The sequence below is a fragment of the Beauveria bassiana genome (assembly GCF_000280675.1).
Source record: "Beauveria bassiana ARSEF 2860 unplaced genomic scaffold BBA_S00006, whole genome shotgun sequence".
Taxonomy (NCBI): domain Eukaryota; kingdom Fungi; phylum Ascomycota; class Sordariomycetes; order Hypocreales; family Cordycipitaceae; genus Beauveria; species Beauveria bassiana.
The window spans coordinates 874,073-902,043 of record NW_007930841.1 but is presented as its reverse complement, the minus strand read 5'-3'; the positions used below and the strand labels follow the sequence as shown (position 1 = coordinate 902,043).

At 53.5% G+C, this 27,971-nt stretch overlaps 11 protein-coding genes across 11 annotated transcripts; 8 read left to right on the top strand and 3 right to left on the bottom strand.

Annotated features, from left to right (window-relative positions):
* Positions 1-16: 16 nt before the first annotated feature.
* Positions 17-1,745, top strand: BBA_03043 (UBX domain-containing protein; the record flags this gene model as incomplete). The annotated part of the gene is made up of 2 exons (XM_008598140.1): positions 17-596; positions 652-1,745. The coding sequence occupies 2 exons, from the start codon at positions 17-19 to the stop codon at positions 1,743-1,745; spliced, it is 1,674 nt and encodes a 557-aa protein (XP_008596362.1).
* A 1,472-nt stretch (positions 1,746-3,217) lies between these two features.
* Positions 3,218-5,378, top strand: BBA_03042 (putative germinal center kinases group protein; the record flags this gene model as incomplete). The annotated part of the gene is made up of 4 exons (XM_008598139.1): positions 3,218-3,299; positions 3,378-3,408; positions 3,456-3,772; positions 3,823-5,378. 4 exons carry the CDS (start codon positions 3,218-3,220, stop codon positions 5,376-5,378), a joined length of 1,986 nt encoding a protein of 661 aa, XP_008596361.1.
* Positions 5,379-6,545: 1,167 nt separating this feature from the next.
* Positions 6,546-8,010, top strand: BBA_03041 (Isocitrate dehydrogenase; the record flags this gene model as incomplete). The annotated part of the gene is made up of 2 exons (XM_008598138.1): positions 6,546-6,578; positions 6,907-8,010. 2 exons carry the CDS (start codon positions 6,546-6,548, stop codon positions 8,008-8,010), a joined length of 1,137 nt encoding a protein of 378 aa, XP_008596360.1.
* A 1,042-nt stretch (positions 8,011-9,052) lies between these two features.
* BBA_03040 (DUF636 domain protein) lies at positions 9,053-9,759 on the top strand (the record flags this gene model as incomplete). Its single annotated transcript, XM_008598137.1, has 4 exons — positions 9,053-9,104; positions 9,167-9,213; positions 9,294-9,357; positions 9,506-9,759. The coding sequence occupies 4 exons, from the start codon at positions 9,053-9,055 to the stop codon at positions 9,757-9,759; spliced, it is 417 nt and encodes a 138-aa protein (XP_008596359.1).
* A 634-nt stretch (positions 9,760-10,393) lies between these two features.
* Positions 10,394-12,309, bottom strand: BBA_03039 (flavin containing amine oxidoreductase; the record flags this gene model as incomplete). The annotated part of the gene is made up of 3 exons (XM_008598136.1): positions 10,394-10,409; positions 10,462-12,124; positions 12,186-12,309. 3 exons carry the CDS (start codon positions 12,307-12,309, stop codon positions 10,394-10,396), a joined length of 1,803 nt encoding a protein of 600 aa, XP_008596358.1.
* Positions 12,310-15,677: 3,368 nt separating this feature from the next.
* Positions 15,678-16,616, top strand: BBA_03038 (dienelactone hydrolase domain-containing protein; the record flags this gene model as incomplete). Its single annotated transcript, XM_008598135.1, has 1 exon — positions 15,678-16,616. The coding sequence occupies one exon, from the start codon at positions 15,678-15,680 to the stop codon at positions 16,614-16,616; it is 939 nt and encodes a 312-aa protein (XP_008596357.1).
* A 773-nt stretch (positions 16,617-17,389) lies between these two features.
* Positions 17,390-19,534, top strand: BBA_03037 (lysyl-tRNA synthetase; the record flags this gene model as incomplete). The annotated part of the gene is made up of 8 exons (XM_008598134.1): positions 17,390-17,638; positions 17,695-17,760; positions 17,815-17,970; positions 18,022-18,240; positions 18,288-18,651; positions 18,700-19,061; positions 19,118-19,242; positions 19,297-19,534. 8 exons carry the CDS (start codon positions 17,390-17,392, stop codon positions 19,532-19,534), a joined length of 1,779 nt encoding a protein of 592 aa, XP_008596356.1.
* Positions 19,535-19,742: 208 nt separating this feature from the next.
* Positions 19,743-20,654, bottom strand: BBA_03036 (methyltransferase domain-containing protein; the record flags this gene model as incomplete). Its single annotated transcript, XM_008598133.1, has 2 exons — positions 19,743-20,562; positions 20,632-20,654. 2 exons carry the CDS (start codon positions 20,652-20,654, stop codon positions 19,743-19,745), a joined length of 843 nt encoding a protein of 280 aa, XP_008596355.1.
* Positions 20,655-21,113: 459 nt separating this feature from the next.
* On the top strand, positions 21,114-21,827 carry BBA_03035 (transmembrane adaptor Erv26; the record flags this gene model as incomplete). Its single annotated transcript, XM_008598132.1, has 2 exons — positions 21,114-21,417; positions 21,478-21,827. 2 exons carry the CDS (start codon positions 21,114-21,116, stop codon positions 21,825-21,827), a joined length of 654 nt encoding a protein of 217 aa, XP_008596354.1.
* A 905-nt stretch (positions 21,828-22,732) lies between these two features.
* BBA_03034 (uncharacterized protein) lies at positions 22,733-23,787 on the top strand (the record flags this gene model as incomplete). The annotated part of the gene is made up of 2 exons (XM_008598131.1): positions 22,733-23,042; positions 23,462-23,787. 2 exons carry the CDS (start codon positions 22,733-22,735, stop codon positions 23,785-23,787), a joined length of 636 nt encoding a protein of 211 aa, XP_008596353.1.
* A 191-nt stretch (positions 23,788-23,978) lies between these two features.
* On the bottom strand, positions 23,979-26,507 carry BBA_03033 (dynamin family protein; the record flags this gene model as incomplete). Its single annotated transcript, XM_008598130.1, has 1 exon — positions 23,979-26,507. The coding sequence occupies one exon, from the start codon at positions 26,505-26,507 to the stop codon at positions 23,979-23,981; it is 2,529 nt and encodes an 842-aa protein (XP_008596352.1).
* Positions 26,508-27,971: the final 1,464 nt, after the last annotated feature.

Here is a 27,971-nt window from a genome sequence, read left to right as displayed (position 1 = left end):
AAAAGAAAAGCTCAGTATGGACGAGGAGGACATCAGCAACTTCGCCGGCATCACAGGCTCCAGCACCGATGTCGCTCGTGGGTTTCTCCAGATCGCCAGTGGCGATCTCGAGCGCGCCGTTGCCCTCTTCTTCGAGAACCCAGAGCTGGTATCTGGCATGACTGCTGGCCTGTCTGGCCCAAGCAGCAGTAGCAGAACCGCCGCCGCAGCGGCACCCACAGCTATATCATCATCGCGGTCTCGAGGGGGTATTTCGAGAGAGGACTCGAGTGGCGTTATCCACATCCCCAGCGACGACGAAGATATGGATGACATTTATGCGGATAGTGGCGCTGAAGAGATCCATAACGAGGACGACGACAGCGGCCACCACGCAGCGTTGCTGGCGGCCAACTACGCACAGGAGGACGAGGATGCTGCCATGGCCCGAAGACTGCAGGAAGAGCTCTATTCGCAGGGTGGCGGGGGAAACGAGGCAGAGGTACGCGCACCGATTGCGAGAACGACGGAGACCCTGGTTGCTCCTGAGTCTGCTTGGGGACCGGACGACGATGCAGATATTCTAGAGAGCCTTCGAAGTCGCCGACCGGCAAACAGTAAGAAAAAAATAATGATCCCTGCTTCGGAACTTGGTAGCTGACTATTGAGCAGGAGGACGTGGTGCTGGTGCGGGCGGCCCGTTTGCACAGCGCATATGGGGGGATGGCGCGTCGTCGGCGGGCACAACAAGCACAACAGCCAACGGCACCCACGCGCGACGACTTGAAGACCTCTTTCGCCCGCCATACGACCTCATGATGCGCATGTCATGGGACGAGGCGCGCACACTGGGCAAGGGCGACCAGAAATGGATACTGGTCAATCTGCAGGACATGACCGACTTTAATTGCCAGGCGCTCAACCGCGATATTTGGAAGGATAAATCCATCAAGGAGCTGGTTTCGGAGAATTTCATCTTTCTACAGTATGACAAAGACTACCCAGACGCGGAGGAGTATATTACGTTCTACTTTCCCAACCGCACACACGAGAACCCGGACAATTACCCGCACGTCTCGATCATCGATCCGCGCACGGGCGAGCAGGTCAAAGTCTGGTCTGGGCGGCCATTTCCCAAACCACTAGAGTTCCACGCCGAGCTGGCCGAGTTTTTGGACCGGTACAGCCTGGCAGCGAACAGCAAGAATCCCGTGGCCAAGCCTAGCGGGCCCAAGCCAGCCGTGGTGGATGTTGACCGCATGACGGAGGAAGAAATGCTAGAGATGGCGCTCAAGAACAGTCTTACGGGGACTGTGGCGGGCGGCAGCGGTAGCAGCGGTGGCAACTCGAGTTCGACGCCGAATATCCACGATCCGGATGCCTATACCAAGGGGGATGCGGGAAAGGACGTGGACGCGGAAGAGGTCGAAGAGGAAGACACAGCAGCGGGCGAAGCGGGATCAAGTGCGTTTGCGCAGATATCATCAACGAATCCACATAGCGAACCGGCCAACGACCCAGCGACGACGACGCGGATTCAGTTCAAGCATGCAGACGGGCGTGTCATTCGCCGGTTCAATGTGTCGGACCCGGTGCTGACGCTGTTTGAGTGGCTCAAGGCCGAACCTTTCGAGGGCAAGGAAGGCATGGTCTTTGAGCTGAAAAAGATGCCGCAGGGCCAGGACCTGATGGAGAATTTGGATGAAACTATTGAGGAAGCGGGCTTGAAGCAGGGGACGGTCATGATTGAGTTTATCGAAGACTAGGCCATCGCTCTGAACTGCGCCTGGACCAGGCCAAGATGATGCAAGGTGCACTGCCAGCACGAGCCGAATAGATTAGATGCGGATGGAGGAGAGGCACTCAAAATGGTGGCTTGCACAATGCCTGAACTTTGCTCATGATTGGTCAGCGAATAGAGATGGCTGCTTATTTTGGTTGATTGCGCAACTACTAGTCTCGAGGTCGTAGAATATATCCCGAAATGAATAAATGCATGACTATCAGAACGGCCTCAATTCACGTATACTTTATTTAAATGGTGGGAATAGTCGCAGAATAGGCATACTGAGAAGGCGAGACATGTGCCTCTGACAAGACCGTGCGCTGCCGGGGTTTGTAGATGAATCAAAGACAGCGAGGGAGAGAGATTGATCGCGGCAGAAACATGGGGATGATGAGAAACTGTCTTGCTGCTTTTTCCGTCCTTGTCTCGTGGGAAAAGAATGGGAATAGTTAACTGGCTGTCGTCTGCCGGGGCTCTTTGTTTGCGGGATGATGGTACGAAGCCGTCCGTGGGCGTTGCAGGGCGTTGCTGCTCTCAGGGCCAATCGAAGCCGCGAATAGGCTGTGAGACTCGACTGTTGTGGCGGGGCAGAGCTTTCCGTACCTGACCCAACGGCGGCGCGATGAGTTTGTTATCAATGTTTTAGGTAGGTATAGTTAGATCATTAACGTTATTGTGCGCCCAACCAGTCGCACAGAAACCATGGCAACAGTCATTTAATAATGGCATATAGTCAAACAGACGGTGGAAAAAAATGTTAAACAGAACCAGCAATTTGTTTCTTCCGCAATTGAGCCTGTAATTACCTACCTACAGCCCGCAGTGATGACAATGGTGCGACAGTGGATGCGGCGCTATAACGTGCCTAGATATTCTTAGCTCTGTCGCGTTGCCGTTGGATATGGGTACTTGCCTCCACTATGGCACCGCTGCAGCGGGCGCAGGTACCCAAATCACCCCGCCACTAATCTACCAGTAAGGTACTGGCCGCTGTAAACAGGACCACCAAAACCCCCACTCTCTTGCCTCGCCAACAGCTTCCGCTATGCGCTTTTGACTTTTGACCTCTGGTCCCTTTTATTTGTCCGGGTTTCCTTTTATGAATCTTGTCTCTGGAATCCTGCAACTGCAAACTCTGGCCATTTGCGGCCTCTCCCTTTTCACTTCTCCCCCTGCCGATTGTGTCGGGGCCCGTGAGCGCTGGTGCTGCGTGCCTTTGCTTGCATTTGTGGAGTGTCTGTTTTCGTCTTGTTTTCTTTGCAATCCGCCCTGCATGCCGTCTGGGCCTTGCATATTGCATCCTGCGTCTCTGAAGCCTCATTTCTTGAAGTCTGTCACCGCTCCAACTTTTCACCCGATTCCATTTTCCTCTGGCGACGTACAATTGCATAGTTTTGGAACAGGTCGGAATAGCATCGCATCGCGCAGCGGGAGCTTGCCCGCATCACCACAATGACAGAGCGCCACGATTCCGACGCCGCCAACGAGGCGCACCTCGACCCTCAGCTACTCTACTCCAAAGAATACTGCATTGGTGAGCAGACGCTGCCCCAGGACGCTCGTGCAGGGCCGACTTGCAAGCCCAGCGTGAACGATTGCTAACAGCTACAAGGTGGAGGCAGCTTTGGCAAGGTGTATAAAGGGTACGAATAATATTTACACAGCTAATATACGACGCTAACGATCACAGCGTCGACAAACGTACCGGTGAGGCCGTCGCCATCAAAGTCATCGATATTGAAAACGCCGAAGACGAGGTCGAAGACATAATTCAGGAAATTGCCATCCTCTCCGAGCTGCAATCTCCCTACGTCACAAAATACTATGGCTCCTATTCCAAGGGCGCCGAGCTTTGGATCGTCATGGAGTTTTGCGCTGGTGGCAGCTGTGCCGATCTGATGAAGCCCGGCCTCATCAGCGAAGACTATATTGCCATCATCACGCGCGAGCTGCTCATGGGACTCGAGTACTTACACGCCGACAAAAAATTGCATAGAGATATAAAGGGTAAGTGTGCGATTTTGCCCAGACCTCTCCGCCTGCTAACGTAGTTGTAGCTGCCAACGTCTTGCTGAGTGCCGCCGGTCAGGTCAAACTGGCGGATTTTGGCGTCTCTGGACAGCTGTCTGCCACCATGACCAAGAAGAATACATTTGTCGGCACCCCGTTCTGGATGGCGCCAGAAGTCATCAAGCAGTCGGGTTACGACCATAAGGCCGATATATGGTCATTGGGCATCACCGCCCTCGAGCTGGCAAACGGCGAGCCACCGTACGCCGACATTCACCCCATGAAGGTGCTATTCCTCATTCCCAAAAACCCTGCACCTCGTCTCGAGGGCAACTTCACAAAGGCTTTCAAAGACTTTGTCGAGCTATGTCTGCAACGCGACCCGAAGGACAGGCCCAGCGCCAAGGACTTGCTTCGACACCCTTTTATCAGAAGGGCAAAGAAGACGACGTACCTGACGGAGCTGATTGAGCGTCACAGCCGCTGGTCGGCGACGCACAAGGGTGAAGATGATGATCACTGGGACGCTGCCTCGGCAGGCGTACCCACCAGACGCGAGAGAGTAGATGAGGATATGTGGGATTTCGGCACTGTTCGACTCGTTGGCGACCGCGGGGGGCTCGTTATGCGACCGGGTCTCAATGACCTCAGTGACAAGGGGACAAATGCAAGAGCGGCGAGATCACCTGAAAATTCGGGTGACTACGGCGAAACGAGACGTGAACTGAGCCCGAGCAAGGCCCGTGACTTTGCTCTGGATGCCGGCGAGACCGTCAAGGCACCATCAAGACAGTCGAGCCCCCAGCGTAAGCCGGTGCCCCCAGTCTTGCAGTCACCTGCCAAGATCCCTTTACCGGCCAGCCCGATGAAGACGGCGAAGCAGTTTCTGCCAGAGACGCCGACCAAGTCAAAACCCTTGCCGCCCGTGGTGCAGAGCCAGTCTCCCGACTATGATCGGGAGCTGCAGACCCAGTTACAGCAAGATATGAGCGTGCTGAATCTAGAGTTTCCCAGCCACAACTCGCCATCATCAGCGATCAAGGCGCCCTTCATGGAGCAGCCGTTGCCGGCGGTACGACAACAAACGCCGAATTCAAGACCGACATCACGTATTGGACCTATACATCTGCAGGAAATCCCGCCTTTTCGAGGCAGTCCGTCGTCGCAAACACAATTCACATCGCCGCCACCGGCACCACCGCAAATCCGAACGCCAGCTACGTCCCAGTCGCCGGTGCCGGACTTTGCAACGCCTTCATCGTTTCCCTCTCCAGCGCCTGCTAATCCCAACGGCGAGCTGGACGCGCTCAACGATGTCATCTTCCCGGCGCTAGAAGAGGCTCTTAAGAGGCGCGAGGCCCGACTACAGCAGATGTTTGCCGTCGAGCAAGCAGTGACGGTTAAGCAACAGCGGGCGGAAGTTGCGCACGACAAACTGCGTAAGCTGGTATACAAGCTGGCGCACGTGTGCAAGGAAATTGACCACGTTGACAAGGCAGAGCCGGTTGGCATGGGTCGTGACGTAGGTAATTTCCTTGAGGGTTTGCTCGAGGAGATTTTGGTGCGCGTCGAGCCTCTAGATGAGGAAGAGCTGGCACAGTAGTGTGGTGCATGGTAATGTTGACGCATAAATGGCGTGGCAAGAAATGACGCTTTCACGACGGACATGAATGAGCTGTTATAGAGAGGACGGGGCATTATCTTTTGTTGTTTCCGGTTTAGGTTATTCGGCAGGCATATATAAGGTTTCCATGCATTTTTCAAAGGATAGCTTTGTACGAGACGAGGCGTATGAGGGTATAATTAGTCGACCTATGACAACGGTGGCTTGACAGGGAAGCCGTAGATAGGATAAATACGGTGAGAAGCGTCGCAATACAATTTGATCTGCTGTACTGGCCTGGGTGCATAATTGAGACTGTTGTCTGGTAAAGATGGCAGTATGCCAGCTCCATGAGCAGAGGCCGTACGCAGCAAGGGAGTGGGTATCCGAGTTTTGGGTCTTGACTATCGTAGTCGCGGTATGGTTAGGTGGGCATACTTATTTCGGTGCCATTCTCGTTTTGATATCTCATTTCTCTAGCAGAGACCATAAACATTCCTGTTGTACAATATTTGGATGAGGCGCCGCCTTTTCTGGGCGTTGTGTTGATGAAACGCCATCAACATGGATATCTGAGATTGTCGAGTAGATAATAATATAGCCGCCCCTGCAAAGATACGTCACAATGCCTTATCCCGCGCTACACCAAATAAGGAGCAAGTTGTCTCGCCAGAGCGGGTCACTTTTGTTGGCTGGCGCTCGGAAACACGTTCGCATTCCGGCCGCTGGTCCGAAGAAGAGAAAAATTTGGTGGTAGCTGCGCCACACCCCCCCAGCCAAACCGACACAAACCCGTGGCTGGACTGTGGCTTGCGCGTAACCTTATCAAGACACCGCTGTAGCTTGGGCCGTCTCTAGGGAAGGCTCGGGGCTATTCTGGGGCATGTTTTAACGTTACTGCAGGCCTGTTTGGAGAGACGCCATACCGGTACCTAGGCAGCCGGCCAGCTAGAGGGGAAAAATTAAGTCGACGGGCTAGAATGCCTCCTCCAAACCAACCTGCTTTTTTCCCACTTCTTTAAACACCTCGTCTCTCTCCAAGCCATCGTTGTATTTCCCTATACCTCTCCGCTCCGGATTCCTCGTCTTTGCTAGCCAAAGGGGGTCTTTTGCATCGGCTGTCTTTTCTCCTCCCGTCTTTTCATTTTACGACAAACCTCATACACGATGATGTCGCGAAGCTCCCTCCGTTCGGCTCAGGTACGTCACCGTCATGTTTCCTTTTTTGCATTCTCTTACTACGCAACACGAATGTCGCCGGATGATGGGAACTGAAGTCGCATCTTATGCGCTTCATAGTGAGGAAATAAGCATTTGGGACCCGATTGCAGTTATCGCCAGTCTCGACCTCGCGGCTGGCTGCGGACTAGCTGGCCTCAAGTTTTTGCTTGTCAAGCTATCCAGCAACAAACGCTGCAGCAATACCCACAAGAACACCCATAATGCCCAATTGATCAGTTCCTTCATCTCCCATATCTCGCGTGTTCTGGAATGCCGCATCTCAAACCTCACCCGCTAACCTCCGCAGGCCCTCCGCGCCGCCACTCCCCAGCCCCGGCTCTCCCGAACCATGGCCACGATCCAGTCCGATCTCTTCAAGCCCGCCAAGTACGGCGGCAAGTACACAGTCACGCTGATCCCCGGTGACGGTATCGGCGCCGAGGTCGCCGAGTCGGTCAAGACGCTCTTCAAGGCCGACAACGTCCCCATTGAGTGGGAGCAGGTCGAGGTCACTGGTATCGAGCAGGGCGGCGGCCGCACCGAGGCGGCCTTTCGCGTGTCGGTCGAGTCGCTCAAGCGCAACAAGCTCGGCCTCAAGGGCATCCTACATACCCCCGTCTCGCGCTCCGGTCACCAGTCTTTCAACGTGGCCCTCCGCCAGGAGCTCGACATTTACGCCTCCATCTCCCTCATCAAGAACATTCCCGGATACGAGACGCGCCACAAGGACGTCGACCTGTGCATCATCCGTGAGAACACCGAGGGCGAGTACTCGGGTCTCGAGCACCAGTCCGTCCCCGGCGTTGTCGAGTCGCTCAAGATCATCACCCGCGCCAAGTCGGAGCGCATCGCCCGCTTCGCCTTTTCCTTTGCTCTCGCCAACGGCCGCTCCAAAGTCACCTGCATCCACAAGGCTAACATTATGAAACTCGCCGACGGCCTCTTCCGTAGCACCTTTCACAACGTCGCCAAGGAGTACCCCACCCTCGAGGTCAACGACATGATTGTCGACAACGCCTCTATGCAGGCTGTCTCCCGCCCCCAGCAGTTTGACGTCATGGTCATGCCCAACTTGTACGGCGGCATTCTCTCCAACATTGGTGCTGCGCTCGTCGGTGGCCCCGGCATCGTCCCTGGCTGCAACATGGGCCGTGAGGTCGCCGTTTTCGAGCCCGGCTGCCGTCACGTCGGTCTCGACATCAAGGGCAAGGACCAGGCCAACCCCACCGCCATGATCCTGTCCGGCAGCATGCTCCTGCGCCACCTCGGCCTCGACGACCACGCCAACCGCATCTCCAAAGCCATCTACGCCGTCATCGCCGAGGGCAAGGTTCGCACCCGCGATATGGGCGGTGTTTCCACGACGCACGAGTTTACCCGCGCCATCCTCGACAAGATGGAGACTAGCTAAAAGAGTGACGACAAGAGGACTAGACGATGGCACTTGTTGAACATTTTTCGGAAAGAAGAAAAGAACTACTTTCCTTTGTTTGAATACATTAACCTAGAATGGCGGATACGCGATGCTAGATACCACGGCGGAAAGCAGGCAGGCGCCATGGGATGCTGGGGGACGACAATGAAGAGAAGAATAGATGGATGGAGATGAGAGGAGAGGAGAGGAAAGGACAGCTTTTTTATTACATGTACATGACTGCATTTGTGGAATTACACGGCAGCGATAGCAGCTGAATGTATAGAATTGTCAAGCTGTGGGACCATTGTGATGTCAAAAATTTCTGGCCCTGCGTCAAAAATTAACGCTGGCTGCCTTTGGAGCTTTTCCTTTTGATAGAGAGCAATTTAGACGAAGCGGACGAATCGGACGAATCGGACGAATCGAACGAGTCTCACGGGTTAGACCAAGGAAGTCTGCGCCTCGTCATGCTGTCTCAGTCTTGGCTGAAGTTGACAATTCCAAATCCCGCCGCACAAACTTCTCGAAGAACGGTGAAACGACCAATCTTGGCCCATGATCGACCTCGGAAAAAACGGAGATGTCGCGATCCGGGCCTAGCTATCTGCGCCCTTGGTGATTTTCGTAGGTGGCATCTGCTCCATGATCCAGTAGCTTTGCTCAATTGGCGCAGTGCCGTTCCCCAACACCCCGCTCCTTTGCCGTGCTGCAACCAGCCAACTTGACCCAGCGGAGGTAGTAAACCCCGCAGGGACACTAGCAAGACTTTGGCTTGGGTTTCTCCGGTAATCAATCCATTAGGTCATGCAACGAATTCCAAATTCCCAAGCCCGTTCTTTTGTAAGAGGGGAAGAAGCAAGTGGAGGGTCGCGAGCTTGGAGGTCTTTATATAGAGTTGCGATGCCGCCCCCCGGAGTACACCTTGATGGTTTTGTTTCTCCCACACGAATCCACACGTAATCGACGAATCGGGCAATACGACTGGTCTATCTTTAATTACGGCTATTTTTTTTTTTTAAAAAGGATAACAGACATCATGGCGACCAAGGGTAGCTGCATGTGTGGCCAGACGGCTTTTCAGTTCACTGGTGAGTAGGGCGACGGGCCATCGGGCGGGGTCGACGATTTGTACTGATTGATGATGATTTAGGACCTGTTGAGGTGACTGCTCTCTGCCACTGCACCGATTGCCAAAAGGTATTTTACTAAGCACTTTGTATCACTGACTGCATTTATGCAACAAGTACTAATCCTTTTTTTTTTTTCCTTTTTGGAAGTGGTCTGGCAGTGCCTATACCTCCAACCTCGTCACTCCTCGCGACGGTTTTAGCGTCACCAAGGGTACGTACATGACTTTTTTTTCCTTTTGCTTTCTTCCTGCCAATCTTTCCTGAAGTCGTTGGCAAGAAAAAAAAGGAAAAAAAACCCCCCCCCCCAAAATATTAAAAAAAAAAAAAAGAAGAAGAAGAAGTCTGACAGAAAAACTTAGGTACACCAAAATCATACGACGTCACCGGCGACTCGGGCAAGATCAACAAGCACTTCTTCTGCGGCACCTGCGGCTCCTCGCTCTACACGGAGCTCGAGGTCATGCCCACGTCCGTCTGCGTCAAGGCCGGCGCGCTCGACGGCGGCAAGGCCGCGCTCGACAACAAGATTGGCGTCGAGTTTTACACCAAGGATCGCGTCGGGTACCTGCATAGCCTGGCCGATGCCAAGCAGGTTGAGGCCTTTGGCAACTAAAGTTGGGCTTTGGCGCAGAGCCGTCGCGTGTGTGTACCTGGTTTGGAAACGAGGAATAAGAATGTTCTTGGGGCAAATTAGCTTTTAGTATAGTCTGTTTCACCACAATTCCAATTCACATAATTAGGCAATGATATTTGCTCGCCAAGTGCCTTTTGGTGTAAATCGTTTTTTGTCGGGCTGCTCTGCCGTTTTACTCACCCTGCCTAAAAGTATCTCGAAATAGAAGAAGAAGTCGACGTTGCATCCTTTGAAGGACTGCGCCTCTCGTAACAGCACGTGCGAGATCCAAACTACTTTTGGCTCTAAAGGCTTCACCAAATATCAACTGTAAATTCTACTTTTTATTGCCGTCTATCCACTTTTTTATACGTTATCGCAAATAAGTACCTGGCAGCTGCATCGACACTTACACCAGGGCTGTTCGTCTAATGTTGTTAAAACGTCACAACGTTCACAACGTTCGTCATCTGCATTATGCTCCCCAATACCCAACGACCGTCGCAAAACTTTTTTTCAATCAAGTTCCCCAATCGTCATGATAAAATTTGCTTTGCCGCAACTTTCAGTTGCTAGCCATACACGATACTAGGTTGATCTAATCAGCCACTTCTTGACCACCGCTTTCGCTTCGTCAACGAGGCCGAGCTCTAATTTATTGTTAGCCAAAAGCAAAAGTATATGATTTGCCGCATAACATACCTAGAAGCAGCTGCACTGCGCCACGGATACCCGAGTCCAAAGCGCTCGAGATCCATCCATGCGTGTAAGACGTGTGTTCGCCAATAAAGATGAGCTAGCACACCTGTTAGCGAGAAATCCAGCTCCTCTCGAGGGATTTTATTGCTGATACTCACGTTCTTGTGAACCTTAAAGTACTCTGGAATGTACAACTCGTGCTGTCCAGCCGAGGGGTTTGCCCAGGCACCCGCGGTGAGAGGATCCAGACTCCAACATTTTCGGGCAAACTTTCCAGTGTACAGATCCCGCGTGTGCTCGCCGTGAATCTCCGTCATGGCGTCCAGCACATACTGCACGTGCTCCTCGTCCGACATGGTAATCATTCTGCTCATGTCATGGTTGTACGACTCTCGAATGTACGATGCCAAAAGGCTTGCTGGGCCGGTACCATTCATGTTGTACGAGGGATAGCAGACGAGGGTGACGCCGGGGATGTCGGTCTGCGTGCTGCATCCGCCGTGGATCGGGTTCTCGTACTTTTCCCAGAACCGCTCCGAGTACTCCAGCGCCACTTTGCACGACGTGTCGTAGACGAGGTTCTTGATGGCGTTGGCCATGGTCATGTCGATTTCGGGCAGTCGCCATTGGCGAACGACTGTGAATGGGGCAGAGATGACGGCGTAGTCAAAGGTCGAGTTCTGAAACTCGCGATCCTTGAAGCTATGCTTCCACTGAAGCGTCACTTTCTCGTCCGAGTACTTGATCCGCTCCACTTTGATACCCATCCGAGTGTCGTCTTTGACAAGAGGACCAAAGGATAGTGGTAGACGACTGACTCCTCCGTCAATGGTCCTGAAGATGCTGGCGCTTTCATACATGCCATCGTACACCTTTTCCCAGAAGCTGCCCCGGGGGTCCAGCTGGTTGTCCAAAATGTCCGTGGTGTTGAGGCTGCCTTTGAGGAACTGCGAAATGTAAGAGAATACCGACCACCGATCTCCTGCCTGGCCGCCAAACCCATTGTCGTTCCATTTACGGTGTGCTTGATACACATTCTTGACCATGTCACTCATGAAGGCGTCGTCAGGCAGATTGGCCTTGAGCTTATCGCTTGCTGCCTGTGCATCGGCGTCCAAGACTAAAGGCACACCCAACGAAGCGTTCTCGGAGATTTGCTTCAGGGTCGGAGGCAGCCCACTAGCTGTGCGAATGCCGCGAAAGTATTGAAGTCCATTCTCATTATGGTCAACCCACGGAATGAGGTCCACCCGGAGGTTGGGATCTCCTTTGTTGAGCTTGTTCATCTCCTCAATCAGGAAGAACACCAGTTGTGTATCAGAGATGTTGTGTCTTTTTCCATTCTTGTCGATATAGTCAACCGGGAGGCGCATCGCTCCCATCTCCTGATAAGAATAGTCAAAGGGACCCCCAGAGAGGTAGCTTGTATGCAGGCGACCACCCAAGCGGTCGTCAGCTTCAAGAATGGTCAAATTCTTGAATCCTGCCTCGTGCAATGCTAGGTATGTCATCAAACCCGATATTCCAGCTCCAACAATACCGATATTCTTATTCTTGGCAGCCTCGATCGCAGTGATACTGGGCTGCTTCTGCGACAGCGCCTCGACGCCCGCATACCAGACCCCAAGAGGGTCAAAGCCATTGGTCTCAGTCATGGAAATAGACTCTGTTCTATGTCAAACTATGATTCAAGGAAAAAAGGATTTTGAAGTCGACACAAGGCTTACCAGATGAGCCATGGCCGACAGTCTGATTTCTCTTGTCTTGGGGGATCGCTCCACCAACACATAGTGTAATGAGAGAGTTGAGCCAAATCAATCGGCGCGACATCGCTGCAGCTGTTTGACGCATGTTCTAAAGCCGCAAAGATGCGTCTTTGAACTCGTAGAGTTTTCCTTTGAAACTGCAAACGTTGGACTCTTGCTCTTGGCTTCATGGCAGTAGCGGGATATTATATACACATATATATATATGCGGTTTTCCAAGGTCAATTCGCAATCAGCCCCATCGGCACTAATACTGGGCTTCACGATAGCTGCGAATTTTTTCTCCCGCGGAATTTAATGACACTTGCATCTCACCTGCCTAACACGACAACTGGTAGGGCGGATTCTCTGCCATTGCGGGATCGCGTCTGACTCGTAATGTAGCATCGTATGCAGTTATGGTGCAACCCGATGTGAAAGACAGCCTTGTTTCTCTCCACACGTTGCATGTTAACATCGGTTCCTACTTCTTGTTCAATGGGTCCCGTAGTCATGTCCAAAATTACTCCCAAGCCAAACTAGCTTCATCGCTTACCCAGGAAGACCGCGTACCGAGCTGCCACTCAACCTGAAACAACCACACTCGAGCCGACTTTCAACTTGGTAAGCCGATCTGACTCGGAGATGGAAGGCTCTCCGTACGATCTGAAAAAGAAAAAATCGTGGGCAATCTTTAAAATATGAGCTATTTGATGTCCTGTGTTGCTGGTGGAGCGAGGAGCGGCTATCTGGAGTTGGGCGGGCCAGTGGAGGCAGGCTTGATTGCTATTGCCCGTCCGTTCCGTCCTCCGTCCCGTCCTCAATTCAAATTGATGGGGCGAAATATATGCTAAACGGGGCCGCAAAAGCGGTGACAATGAGGGATGGCCGCCGCAGTAGCCGGGCCGCAAAACCGGGGGGCGCAAGTGAAAAGGGCAAAATAGACGAGATGCGGAATGAAGATGAAGGAGAGAAATGGAAGCCGAGAAATGGCCGAAAGTGGAGGAACTAGTTAGACGGAAGAAGGTAAAATACGAAAGCATACATGATCCGGTGACCACCACGTACTGATGAAGCCGTGATTCGTTCTCGACAGACTGTTGATAACTCATTCGTTAGCAATTGCAAAGGAGAGCTGCGTTTCTTTGGGCACCAGTTTATCTTGTACTCACATGAGAATGTTCCAAGTTTGACTGGACAGTGAAGGAAGGTTCTAAATAAAGAGGTTCTTGGCTGGCCATCAATTTCGATCGATGCGTCTTTTCGGAAACAAACATGGTGTCTGTACTTGGATCTTGCGCCTCGCTATGTGCCACGCGCTCATCACCCTTTGTACGTAAAATTGAAAACAATGATAACTTTCTCCTTTTCTGCAGTATTTAATATAATTACTTAATTATTTACTTTGGCTGTGTGGCCAGGGCCTAGCCTAGCTCAAGACTAATTAGGTGATCAAAGAGGCCACTCCCATCTTAAATAGAGATTGCGCTACATCTTGCGTTTTAACCCTAATTCCCTGCGGGCGCTAAAACTATGCAAGGCTTCCTGGTACGTACCTTGAGGAGTCTGCGTGGCACCTTGGTGGCTGACCTTTTACTGTGTAAACCGTCCGCCGAGAACAGCCAATTAGTACAGATGTCTGCGGCACGTCGAGTCAGTGCGGATTCTGGGCTCCGTCAAATCAGTGTACATGTCTTTCGAGTACTGATTCAGGGGCGGAACATTACCAACCCAGCCCACCTAGCTTTCTGTCGCCCTATCATCAGTGAAAGATGCGATCCCTTCTCCGCAGTTCATCTCACGCCATGTTATTCCAAAAATACCGCCAACTAATATACCCCCTTTCGTCACCGATAGCAGCACCATCCACTTGATTGTAAACGCAGTCCGCGCACGCGCTCCGTTGCCTCTAGCCTCGTCACGGCACGGCGGTATCGCAATCGCGGACCGAGCGGGCGGATTGCTTGTAGAAGTCATGGCCGCAACTAGCTAGCCAAGGCGGCGGTCAACGGCGACTCAAGATCCCGGTATCCCAATGGGGCTTTGACTGCAGCAGCAGGAGGTACTCGACAATCTCAAAAGCCTCTTAGTAAAGCGGGGGTGGGGGGTTGAATTTCGAAACCCTATCATCTTGGTGTGAAGTTGGTGTGAGCCTGGGGTTCGTACGTTCTCATACGTATTTTTCCACTCTCAGTCTCCTTCACCGCGCTCGCAGGTGTGCTATCGAAGCTGCGTGCAATCATTTTCAACGGCACAGGTCCTTGACGTTGGGCAAGCGAGATTGATACACTATGCGAACCAGCGACTCAGAAGCCTTCAGGGGTTTTCGCTTCCTTGTATATCCTCGGACCTCACCGTCCGACTCCAATCGGAATAATGTCATTCGATGCGGACGACGCCGAAATCATCCGTAATGGACGGACTGACGAGATCGTCTCGATTTGCCTTGGTATGTATTTGGCTGGCCCAGTCACTCAATGCCCAAGTAATAATAGCTAGTGAGGTGCTTGCTGCGAAGCCCGGGTGCTCCATGACGAGGACGGACGGCAAATTTCAAACAATTTCATCTGCTTCATTCCACATAGCTACTTTTGCCTCAACTGGCCAATCAAAGTTCAAGGTGCCAGGTGCACCGAGCACGAACATCGTAAATTTCTCTAGAATCAGCGTCTAGCAGCTCCGGAGCCTCAAAAGTCATATACCCACGTTGGCGTACCTTGCATCTGCATGCTACCCAGAGATGCTGGACACCATGCTTTTTTGCGGGCCTGTCGCCGTTTCCCAGCGCAGTCTTTGGCTGATCTAGGGCTGACTGGATCCTCGTCGCAATTCCCAAGATTCGTCTCGTCGGTGGTGACGAGACCTTGGACGAGGTCATCGACAAGTGCAACCCCCCCCCCCCCCAAAAAGTATGGTCGAGACCTGAGTCACGGCTTTGATCAGGCTCTGACCTTGGATACTGCTTTGAGTAACAATCTCAAGCCGAGTGCATTCGAGAGCCCAGTTCATCCGGGCCGCCGAGTGACCCTCATCGCCGAACGGGAGCCGGAGACAACGGTGCAAAGGCTCTCGCCACCGAGACTAAACTTTTAGTAAATCCGGATGAGCTTCCGTGAAAATTTGACAACGTTCTATATCGGCTTTAGGAGATTTTATATTTTATTTTGCGTTATTTAGCCGCTTCGCGACGGATATAATCGCGCAGGCAAGTGATGCCGAAAATGGCGAAGGATTTCGGGAGTGGGGCCGATCGTGTCGGAGGCGAAGCTCAGACAGAGAGTAGGCAAGTCCAAGTGACAGTCATAGTCATACCATAACTAGCTGAGTATAAGAATGCAGGATGTACGGACTTGTGATTTCCTCCATAATTGACCAACACGAACGACAGTCTCATTACACAAGTCTCATACAAGAAAGACTAGCACCACCCTTGCGTCTACACTGCAACAACCATTCTAAACAATCTACAACACCATGTCTAACATCAAGACCATCAGCATACCCAACATTGCCTGGGAGACTGCTGCGGACATTTACTTTCCCCCGGGCTTTGTCGAGTCCAAAAAGTATCCCCTCGTTCTGTCTGGACACCCCATCGGAGCGTGCAAGGAGCAGACTTCTGGAAATGTGTACGGCAAGGCCATGGCCGAGGCCGGCTTTGTCGTCATCGCCTTTGACGCCTCTTTTCAGGGTGCATCTGGCGGACAGCCGCGCTTCGTCGAAAACCCCGAGTTTCGGGTCGCCGACTTCCGTGTTGTCGTCGACTATGCCCAGACTTTGCCGTACGTCGACTCTGAGCGCATCGGGGTGCTGGGCATCTGTGGTGGCGGCGGCTACGCACTCAACGCCGGCATGACCGACTACCGCCTCAAGTGCTCGGTCGGCATCACCCCCGTCAACTTTGGGCGTCTGACCCGGGAGGCTTTTGCCCAGTTTAACCCCGTGGGCGCCTTGGAGGCTATTGCTAAGCAGCGCACAGCTGAGGCGCAGGGCGCGGAGCGCAACATTTCGCAGTACCTGCCACCTACCGTTGACGAGGCAAAGAAGATTACGACTGATCCTGACGTGGTCGAGGCGACTGAATACTACATGACGGAGCGCGGACGCGCTCCCAACGGCCGCGCGAGCGGGCTTCTCTCGTACAATAGCTCGGCGCTGGCATGGGATGCCTTTAACCACGCCGAGGTGCTCATGACCCGGCCGTTCATGGTGGTGGTGGGTGACATTCCCGGTAGCTTTGGCGCTTATCGCGATGCATTGGAGGTACATGGACGCGCAGGATCCAAGGAGAAAGAGTTGGTGGTGCTGCCGGGGGTATCGCATTACAGCCTGTATGACAAGCCTGAATCAGTCAAGCCGGCGTTGGAACATGTGCTTCCATTTTTGAAGAAGCACCTCGGCGAGGCCGCTTGAGTGGAGGCGGAAGCTGACATTCTCGAGTCTCGAAATGGAGTGGCGTTTCATGAGTCTGTCATATATATTCTCAATCAGACTTTGACAGTAGGAACCGCGAGTATAGTGATGTTGCGGCACGCAATGGCTTAGTCTCAAGCACAAGGCAGGGAGCGAAGTCGCGTCAAATTAGCTACCGGTTTAATATATCAAACACTTTCAATGACTCAAAATCGTAAATGGATCGTAACTGTTTATTTTCAGCTTCAAGCCACTTTGATGACCGACCTGACTTTGTATGGTGACTGCTGACTTGTTATGTTAGTATGGTAACGGTAAACAGTCATCAAACCCTGCGATAACGGCCTGCCAGGGTGTCGCGGGGTTCGCGGGGTAGACGGCCGAGGGGTAAAACAGTGGCAATGAGCGACAAACGCCAGCACACAATCAGAATCTGAACTAAAGCAGCTTCTCCCGCAACGATACTTACTAGACCAACTTCATCACTGGCTTTCCCCGGAGCGACAGACTTTGTAGGGTTGACAGAGGGCCCCACCCATTCAAGGAGGGGAGAGTCAGGCAGCGTTTGGCGGTTGGTGGGGTTCTCTTGGTGCACCAAAGACACGGGTGGGATATTTTTCTGTGCTGCTATTTTCTGTGACTCAAATCTACCCCTCGTGCCGTGCCGCAAAATTCATAAAAACTCGCAACCGACCCCAGCGAGTTCGATTGTTTCCCCAGACGCAATCCGCACGAGACACACACCGACATTGATACCCATTTACCCCCCAGCCATGGCCGATAACCAAGCCCCCGCCGCCGAGGCGCCCGTCGACGCCGCTGCCGCCGCTGTTGCCAAGATGCACCTTGACGAGGTCACGGGCGAGATGATTTCCAAGACGGAGCTCAAGAAGCGCCAAAAGGCCCGTGAGCGTGAGGCCGCCAAGAAGGAAAAGGCTGAGAAGTCGGGCGCGCCCGCTCCTGCCGGCAAGAAGGCCGCTGGTAGCTCAGAGGCCGCGGAGAAGGATCTGACTCCCAACCAGGTAGGCGACCAGATTGCCCTCGACCAAATACTGAATTGAATGCTGACGACTTTTAGTATTTTGAAATTCGTTCGCGAACCGTCAACGAGCTCCACGAGCAGGGCAAGGCCTACCCCTACAAGGTTTGACCACCAATGATAGAAACGGTCACTGTGGCTGCTAACCGCCCCCCACAGTTCGAAGTTACCTACGACATTCGCAACTTTGAAAAGGAATTCTCCCACTTGAAGAACGGTGAGATCGACAAGACCAAGCCTCTCAGCCTCGCCGGCAGAATATACGTTCGCCGCGCCGCCGGCAGCAAGCTCTTCTTCTACGACCTTCGCTCCAACGTACGTACAAACGCGCGCGACACAACGTGACAGCAAACTAAGTCTATGCAGGGCACCAGACTCCAGGTCCTCGCCCAAGCCGACCATCTTGGCGAAGGCGTCCCCAGCTTTGAGGAGCAGCACATCAATATCCGCCGTGGCGACATTGTCGGCATCCGCGGTTACCCTACCCGCACCAACCCCAAGACTAAGCAGGGCCAGGGCGAGTTCTCCGGCGAGCTGTCCATTGCCGCCAGCGAGCTTATTCTCCTGTCTCCCTGTCTGCACCAGGTGAGTCGCATTGACTTCCGCAGCCCCAGGCACAACTGACCCGTCAGATTCCCGATGACCACTATGGCTTCAAGAACCCCGAGCAGCGTTTCCGCCAGCGATACCTCGATCTCATGATGAACGACAAGGCCCGCGACGTTCTCATCACCCGCGCCAAGGTCGACACCTACATCCGCCGATGGTTCGACGACCGCGACTTTGTCTCGGTTCAGACACCCATGCTCAACACTATCGCTGGCGGCGCTACCGCCAAGCCGTTCATCACTCACCACAACGACCTCAACATGGACATGTTCCTGCGCATCGCTCCCGAACTGTACCTCAAGATGCTCGTAGTCGGTGGTCTGGATCGCGTGTATGAAATGGGCCGTCAATTCCGTAACGAGAGCATGGATCTCACTCACAACCCTGGTTCGTTGAACAATGCAGTTTGACCGAACCATTGACTAATCTGCATAGAATTCACCACTCTCGAGTTCTACATGGCCTACGCCGATGTCTATGACCTCATGAAGATGACCGAGGAGCTGGTCTCCGGCCTCGTCAAGCACGTCCACGGCTCCTACATCACCAAGTACCACAACTCCAAGGGCGAGGAGCTCGAGATCAACTGGGAGGGCCCCTGGCGCAAGATTGACATGATTCCCGCTCTCGAAGAAATCACTGGCGAAAAGTTCCCCACTGGCGATGTTCTCCACACGGCCGAGACGGGCGAGTTCCTCAAGAAGGTCCTGGCCAAGACTGGCGTCGAGTGCAATCCTCCTCTGACCAATGCCCGTATGCTTGATGCTCTTGTCGGCGAGTATCTCGAGTCTCAATGCGTAAGCACAGTTCTGCAGAATCTGCTTTCGAATATTTGATGCTGATCCCTCCACAGATTAGCCCCACGTTCATCTTTGGCCACCCCAAGATGATGTCTCCTCTGGCCAAGAGCCATCGCTCCATCCCTGGTCTCTGCGAGCGCTTCGAGTGCTTCGTCGGCACCAAGGAAATCTGCAACGCGTAAGCCGTCATGTATCCGCCTTTCTTTTCCCTTGGATATGCTAACCTTATAAGCTACACCGAATTAAACGTTGCCACCGAGCAGCGCCTCCGTTTCGAGGAGCAGGCCAACCAAAAGGCCCAGGGTGACGATGAGGCGCAGGCCATTGACGAGACCTTTTGCAGGTCTCTCGAGTACGGTCTGCCTCCCACTGGTGGTTGGGGCATGGGCATCGACCGCATGATGATGTTTTTGACCGACAACCACAGCATTAGAGAGGTGCTTGCTTTCCCCACCATGAAGCCCGAGTAGACGGATAAAGGAGTAGATATGATTTTACGTATGATGAGGGCAATAGCCAATATAAGGTAGCGACCCCATGACCGATTCCCAGTATCATGGGCTATTAAAGTGCCATAGTGTTGCTTTTTGTTAGGAAGAAATAAATCTGGATATGTAGAATACGCCAAACGCCGTGCCAGTTCATGCCTCTGTTCGTCATCATTGCCCCCCCGCGTAATCAAAACGCAATGCGGCGCTTGCGGCCCGTGTATCTGGACGTGGCCTTTACAATCTTCCCCTTGCGCTCCATCTGCTCCTTTTTCTTGACAATCCACGCCTTGCTTCCCTTTTTCATCTCGCCCTTTTTATTCACCGCCGCAAACTTTCTCCGCGCATCCTCAACGTCGACATTATCCATACCCTCCACTACGCCAGTAATATCCCCCGCGCCGCCGCCCGCCGCGCCCACCGTCAGCACCAGATACAGCTTGACATTCTTGGTGCCGGGGTCGTCCTCGAGCAAGCCCGCGCCGAAGCCGGCTTTGACGGCCGCCTGGGTAATCATGTTGCGCTGGGTTTCGTTTTTCGGGTAAAACTGGCAGACGGCGCGACCGCCGCGGCGCAGCGACGCGTACAGCCCGTTGAAGAAGCGCGTGAGGCGGCCCGCGGGGGACGTGTCGCTCGTCTCGGCGCTGCAGAGCCACTGCACGGCCGAGATGCTAATGGCGGCGTCAAAGGCGCCGGCGCGAAAGGGCACGCCCTGGCCGATATCTGCGAGCACGAGGTCGCCCTCGACGTCGCGCTGCAGCGCGACGTCGAGCATCGAGGGGCTCAGGTCCATGCCGATCCAGGTGTGCGGGCCGCCGTCCTCGGGCGCGACGGCGGACAGGATCTCGCCGGAGAGGCCGCTGCCGCAGCCGACGTCGAGGATGAGCGAGGGCCCCTGCAGGTCCAGCAGCTCCAGGGCGCGCCGCGTCATCGAGGCCTGAATGTTTTGGATGCGCGAGGACGTCGTGTATTTGCGAGCTTCGACATCGTCGTAGTGGACGTCGGCCGCGCTGAAGGGGGAAAAGAGTTTTAGTTTTGCTGATGGTTGGCTGGAGGGAGGGGTTAAGGGGGTGACTCACAGGGTATCCTCGGGACGAGACATTTTTGACCGGTCACTGCACTCTGCCAGGTATAATATCGGATCTTTAACGACCGTTTTGAGCGCTTTTGTAGAATTTCGAAAGGATATCGTCGTCGAGATGGGGTTCTACAGCTTCATGTCGGTGTCGCTACTATGGCCCCCCCGCTAAACTTTTTTTTGCGTGGGTGGGTGGTTCGCTTATCGATAAAGCACCCGTTGCGATTTCTGGTGGCGTGTCTTCAATTGCATCTTCTGCCCTCGCCATCCCTGAATTCCTCGAGCTACGCTTTTTGCCTCCTCCAATTCGCGACCCTTTTCTCGATTCGCAAGAAGAATCTTCAAAGCAAAATTGCATGCTCGTCTTCTACTCAGGCTATGCCATACACTCGTTGAACCAGAATTCTTTCCTTCATTCACTGGTCATCATAGTCGCATAATCTGTTCTATTGGAACATTCCCTCCTACTTTCCAGTTTCAACCATGTGGATTCTTCCTCTAATCGGCTACGCGGGCGCCATTGTCGGCTTCGGCTTCCTCACGCTCGCCATCGCGTCGGGACTGTACTACCTCTCCGAGCTCGTCGAGGAGCACACCGTCATCGCCAAGCGCCTCCTCACGCGCATCATCTACACCATTGTCGGCGTCCAGATCACGCTGTGGATCGTGGATGGATTTCCTTTCTGGGCGACGCTGCTAGGCGTCGTCTCGCATGTCGTCTACCTCGGCAACATGCGCCGCTTCCCATTCGTGAAGCTGTCTGATCCTTTATTCATCCTGTCATGTGGTACGAAATGCGTCTACTCTTCCGTGTTGCGCGTCGCATCGTGTTCTAACCCTCCACCAGTCCTCGTCCTCGTCGACCACTACGTCTGGTTCCGCCATTTTTCCGACACGCAAGCCGCCTCATACCACCGCGCCTCGTACTACGACGACGTCGAGGTCCCCAGCTTCACCATGATTGCCTCTTATTTTGGCCTCTGCGTCTGGCTCGTCCCCTTTGCGCTCTTTGTCAGCCTCTCCGCCGGTGACAACGTCCTCCCGACCATGGGCACCGAGCCCGCGCACGACGGCAGCGGCGGCGGTTTTGCTGGCGCCAAGGCGAACAAGCCCCAGGGCATGGTCAAGGCCGTGGTGGACTGGGTGCGCGACACGATCGGCGAGCTAGCGGGCACGCGCAAGGAAAGCAGATTTTAGGCGGGAGCTGCAACTGCGATGGCAAGACGGGCGACAGAATCATGCGCAGTAGGCCGCTGGCTGCTATAAACCTTGTACCAAATAACCGCGCAGGACGCACATATAATAACGATAATGAAAATATACGAAGATATTCAGTTATCCTGTCACGCGAGACCTTGTCGTCTGCCTAAGCATAGGCCGCATGGCGATCTGCAGATCAGGTCCGTAGGACCGATGTCGATTTTCGTCCTCGAGCCAGCTTTGTTTCAAGTCTTTGCCAACTGTGATTAGGGGAAACTAGCATTCAGCTACATGCTACATTCATCAGCGGATCATCCGCAGTTCACGATGCAGGGCCAATATGGACCAGGATACGCCGGCTCGGACTCGACAACTCCACAGAGCAGCCAGAGTCCGAGATCCGACCCACCCCACCCGGCCGTTGCGCAACCGGACACGGGCGACATTAACACAGCCGCCGGGGGTCGAGAAATGGGCGAAAGGGATGTTCGAACCCTCTGAAACTTGTATCAATTCTACGGGGAGGTGTATATCACAAAATCTTCTTTGAGGTTGGCGTGACAATGAATGCGTGGCAGCCGCGTCAGCCCCTCGGCAAACGCCCGAGTTGCCAGCGCCTTGTCTGCGATAACTTTGCTGCCGACGGCGTCAAATAGCTGACATGCAAATGAGCTAGATATTCAAAGGCCTTTTTTAAGCCAGTCCGATGCAATCTGGGGCTTAGGTCGGACTTTTGCACCGCCACTGGATGCACCGCGCGACCAAGCTCGAAAAGGTCGGTTTAGCTGGCCGTCGTGATACTCCAAGAAGACAAATCTATATAGTCCCATGCTATGCCGGCGCAAATCACTGTGATATGCAAGCAACAAGATTCATGTCTACAACTGTGAATCCATACAGGCATGTCCGGTCGCTGCACTATGGTTTCGACGATCGCCTTTGTCGCACTCACCAATGGCATGCCCATCGTCACAGACATCGCCGATACTCATCACGATATGCTTTCTCATCTTCCTTCAACTAGGATCGCGCCGAGTTCTAACAATATTGTTCAGCGCTCCGCCTGCGAATCCGACGCAGACAGCAGCAGCATGTCCCGCGACTGCCCCCACGCCATCAACTCTGCCCTGCGCGCTTCCATAGCCCTTTTCAGTCTTTTCATCCTGCTGGTCCTGATTCACGTCTGGCAAGCGGCGAAATACAACAGAATTCGTGCGTCTCTTCACATCTCATCGTCCTCTTTCTTTTACACACAAGCCTTTACTTACCGCTGGATCCACAGAGGCCGTGTTTGGCATGCACATTGCCGACGAGACAGACACCAGCGCCAAAACTTGTTATATTCTGCTGGAAGAGGATGCTTCTCCTTTGGTTTCCCGACCGCCATCTTAGCTTATACGAAAATTAGACGGAATCAATGAGCTGGTGTGGCTGGGTAATGGCAGCTTAACGCATCGTTTGGTGGAGTTGGGCTTTACGGCCTTACGCTTAAGCATAACGCTGAACCAGCAACATGACCATGACCAACATGCCGCCAAAAAGAAGAATATAAATATCTCGGTGCTCCAACTCAATCGACAATTTGTCTGCATCATTCTACAAAAGAACATTATCCTCCAAATTGATTACAGATACAAACTTGCCATCTCTCTTCACTTCCTCCCACTTCTATCTAGTGCAACGCAACGCAGCCACTTACACCATGCCCGCCAACATCGTCGCCCGCATCGCCGCCCGCCGCGCTGCCACCTTTTCCACATCTGCGCGCGCCCTGAAGCCGTCTGCCGAATCTGGTGTCGACATGGGCGGCCCTTCTGGGAGCTCTTGGGCATGGCGCAACCTCTCGCCCAAGACGCGCCAGTACGTCAAGATGGGCGCCGCGACCTGCGTCGCCACCGATGCCTTTGTCTTGTACAATTACCCCGACTGGGTTGGTGTGAAGAAGGCTTCCGCGTGACTGACGGAAACCAAGGTTTTTCTCCGGGGTTCTAGAGTTGATACTGGTTCATGGTCTTCCGAATTGATATAATATTGTTAAATCAGTCAATTGACTTGTCTAATATATTTCGATTGTCAACTTCATATATGCTAAAAGGCCAATCTCCGAAACGCCATAATACAAAATTTCTGTCACATCAAGTCCACCCATTACTGGCCACGCATCACCGCCGCAAGGCGATGACGTGTCCCTTCCTTGCTCCCTCTAGATCCATTCTGCGTGTTATGAGAGGCATCATAATAGCCGCTCAAATCCTCGTAGCCAACCTTTTGCGGACGGGGCGGTGGAGGCGGCGCATGATGTGGCTGCTGCTGCTGCTGCTGCTGCTGCTGCGTCGACGATGCCGGGGCATAGTAGTAGGACGAATCCCGCTCGCGCTCGCGCTCGCGAGGCTGGTCGTTGTAGTGGACGTTGGGCACGACAGGAGAGGCTTGCGCAATCGGTGCAGAGGGTTGGGGCGGCTGCTGAGCTTTGCGCGGGTCTACACTTGCACGAGGACGCTCTTCCTGGTAGCTCGGCCGGCTTGGCTCGGGTGACCGGCGCTGCTGAGTAGCTTGCGAGGCGGTAGACTGCCGATTGATGGTGCTTTGTCTTGGTGGACTGTCACTGTCCGTGTCAATGTCGTCTTCCTGTTCGTCCGCGTAGGCTCGCAGGTCACTGCGCATAGCCAGGCTAGCGCAAATGCTCCGCGCTTCCTCAATAGCCTTCTTCTGTGCCTTGAGCGTCATGCGGCGATCGCGCGTCTCCTTATTCTCCGCAGCAATGGACTCAATGGTCGAATTGGGCATGTCGTAAATCTCAACCGAGTTGAAAAGACACAGCATTCCCTGCAGCAGGTGGCGCTCGCCCACCTGCGTGGTGACGTTGCGGATGAATATGCGCGCCGTCAGGTCGTAGTAGATGAGCATCTTTTCCAGCACCTCTTCTGCTTCGGTGTAGGTGCCACCGTTTTGAGTCGCCTCGGCGCGCCACTTGCGCAGACGCACCTCATATTCGGGGTCATAGGGCTGAATCTCGAGCTCCATGTCCGCCTTGAGATTGTTCAGCTCCTTGCCGGCACTCTCCATGACCTCGCGCATCTTGGCCTCCAAGAAGTAGTAGCGTAGCGGGTCACGCATGCGCATTGGCCAGATGTGGCTGATGACGTGAACGAGGAACTCGTTGCAGATAACACTGAGGTTGTCCTTGTACTCTTGCGCCAGTTCGGGCCACTTACTGGAGTAGTCTTGGAACAGAATGTACGGGGCTCGGGGGTTGGAGTCGAGAGGCAGCTCGTTACCGCGAATCTGGCGCAAAAGAGGCTCGACTTTTTCATGCGCATAGGCCTTCTTGCTCTGGTCGCCCTCGGCAAAGTTGATTTTGTGGCCATGCTGGCGGAACAAGCGCGAAAATCGTTCGTTTTCTTCGCAGACGCGGGCACGGAGATTTTGCGACGGCGTGCCTTTGGGGCTCGATTGGCGGGCATAGAATTGATCGCCAGTTTGGTTCTTGTAGATGCCATTGACGGCAGGTGTGATTAAATTGTTGGAGGCAGCAAACAGCCCGTGCATCTCAGCTTTCATTTGCTCCACAGTGTCCTTGCCTTCGCCCAGTTCCTTGAGCTGGCCATCGCAGCGATCCAGGGCCTTCTGAATCTGCTGGCGGAGGCTCTTGACGTGCTTACCAATGTGGCGCTGCAGCTGGCTGCTGAGCTTTTGTCGCAATGAAGCTACACCCCACATCTCTGGTGGTAGGCTTGCCCATTTGCCACGGGTAAAGAACTCGGCCTCGCGACGGTTGCGGTCTGCGGCCGTGGTCCACTGCTCGTTTGGGCCGGGGTTCAGCAACACAAACCAGCCCAGCTTGAAGTGGTTCTCATCATCTTTATTCAAGACAAGTTCCACAAATTTGTCTTCCAGGCCGATGCCCTCAGTCATGTCGGGCTTGGTCAACACACCAATGGTTCTAGATCCTTTAGGATCTAATTGGCGAGCCTTGGTCAAGATTGGTGCCTGCACATAGTCATTGTTGCCGCCAATCACAGCAAGAATAATTGTTCGGGGGCTCTTCATGTAACGATCGGAGAGATGCTCAATGGTCGCGATATCGGCCTCGGACTGGTCGCGGTTGGCCACACGAACCAGGCCAGGCAAGTCGACGAGTGTGAGAAGGGGCATATCGGGGCCCGTCTTTTCGACAACGAGAATATCTCTAGCTGCGAACCGGCCAGGAATATTCTTTGGCGCGATGAGCTCTGTTGCTTCGCGCATCAGCATCTCAAAGGGCATGTCGCCCGTGACGTCACCGCCATATTGGAGGAGCTTGGTCTGTTCATTGTAGGGGCGCGTCTTGTCGGGAATGATGGACACCTTGAGTTTCGTTTCTTTTGCTCTGCGAAGCCTGATTTCGGTGGCAAATCTTGTGCAGGCCCCAGCATCTCGTGGAAAGGGTGTGCCAGACAGCGCCTCCAAGACTGAGCTCTTGCCGGCCGACTGGTCGCCGACTACAACAATTTGCGGCAGCTTGACATTGTCAAGTTGTGCAAACTGCAGCTTGTCGATGAGGTTCAAGAGCTCCGTCTGCTCGTTTGCGAGGCCCTGTGTCTCTAGGGACGATTCGATGCTGGGCGCCATTTCACGCCTGCGAGTGCCGTGCGATGAGCGTGAAGTGTTGTCGTCGGGTTGGGACACAGAACCCATCTTTGTAGCGGGGGTATAGCTTATAAGGTCACTTGGTCGCAAGACCTTTGAACAAGATCACAAGCCAGGCCTAGCCACCTATTTATATGTCCTGCAGAAGCGTAAACTCCCCAGGCTGAAGCGCGCGCTTTGCGTCATGAGTACGCGGCCAAGGGACTGCCAGGGTTTGCCTTTGCTGGCCAGCTCAGCTGGCACAGATGGAGCTGCGCCACTCGAATTTTCTCGCTCCATCCCGCTCATAGGGCCACGTACAGGGAACACGAGTTATCCGAACTGGCCAATTGTTGGGGCGGAGGTGACGCATTGTTGGCGGCAAGCCTACTGGTAAATGGCAGCCTTGGAAGTGGAGAATGTGGCGCAGCAGGGTCTGAGGCGGTGTGCGGCCTCCAACGTTTGCCAAGTTGCCACTGCCACGTCTGGCTCTGACTGTGTGGCGCAGACCTCTCCGCGAGGTGAGCAAGAACAATCTATCGAGACGAATCGCGGGCTTTGCAGATTTGCATAGATTCATAATGAAAGGCTCTGTATTTTCTTGGTGCCTGATCCCGCCTCCTGTATGCCTAACATCATGCAATCCGGCTTGTACTTGTGCTTCCCTTGTCCGCATGTTCAAAATGCAAGTGTTACTTGTCCGGCGGCAAAATGCTGGCTCGCAGGGGATTGTATGTGTGTTCATGTTAAGACCAAAGTCACAAGGGGGAAAGAGAATGAGGCTTTCTGTGAGAAGAAGCGAGAAAAGCGTCTCATTTCGGTTTCTCGAGTGATTTTTCTCAATGGTTCACTTGGAGTAATAGTGATCTCGCCTATAGTCAAATCACAAATACCGTAGCTATTTCTTCTAACTCTCTATGGATTCAACATTGCATTAACTGGTGGCCAATTTTGACTGCTGTCACCTTACCAGTTGCTGGCCACCAAATCGCCGCCAGACCCCGCTCCGAGTATCTCGATTCGGCCCTTCGCTAGCCCATCTGACCAATGAGAGCCTGTCCCGTCTCGGAAACACCCGGCTAATGCCCGAGCGCTGAGATTGGGAGGGCGGAGAACATCGACTCGTATAAAGCAAGCCTCGTTCTTTGACGAAACTGAGGACGTGGGTCAAAATTTCAACAAAAATTTACAGCTAAATAGGTAAAGATTAGGAGGTTCAGGACACTGAGCGAGATCACAGGCTTGCTCCTTTGACGCTGTGACCGGGCCAGTGCCAGGTTGGTGTGACTACCACGTAACCGCGCGCCAGTGGCATCTTCTTGCCGTCGATGACGGTAAAATTGCTTCATAACTATTGTAAATAGTAAAAATCATGATTTTTATAAGCCGAATTAATATTCGTCTGCGTCAATCATGAAGCGATTCGCCTGGCTTCACCCACTGCAGCCCGCCGTAGAGGTGTCAGTGGTGTTGTGGAGCCTCTATAGGTAGTTGCTATTTAGCAGCAGATTTATTATGATTAATGAGTTCCCA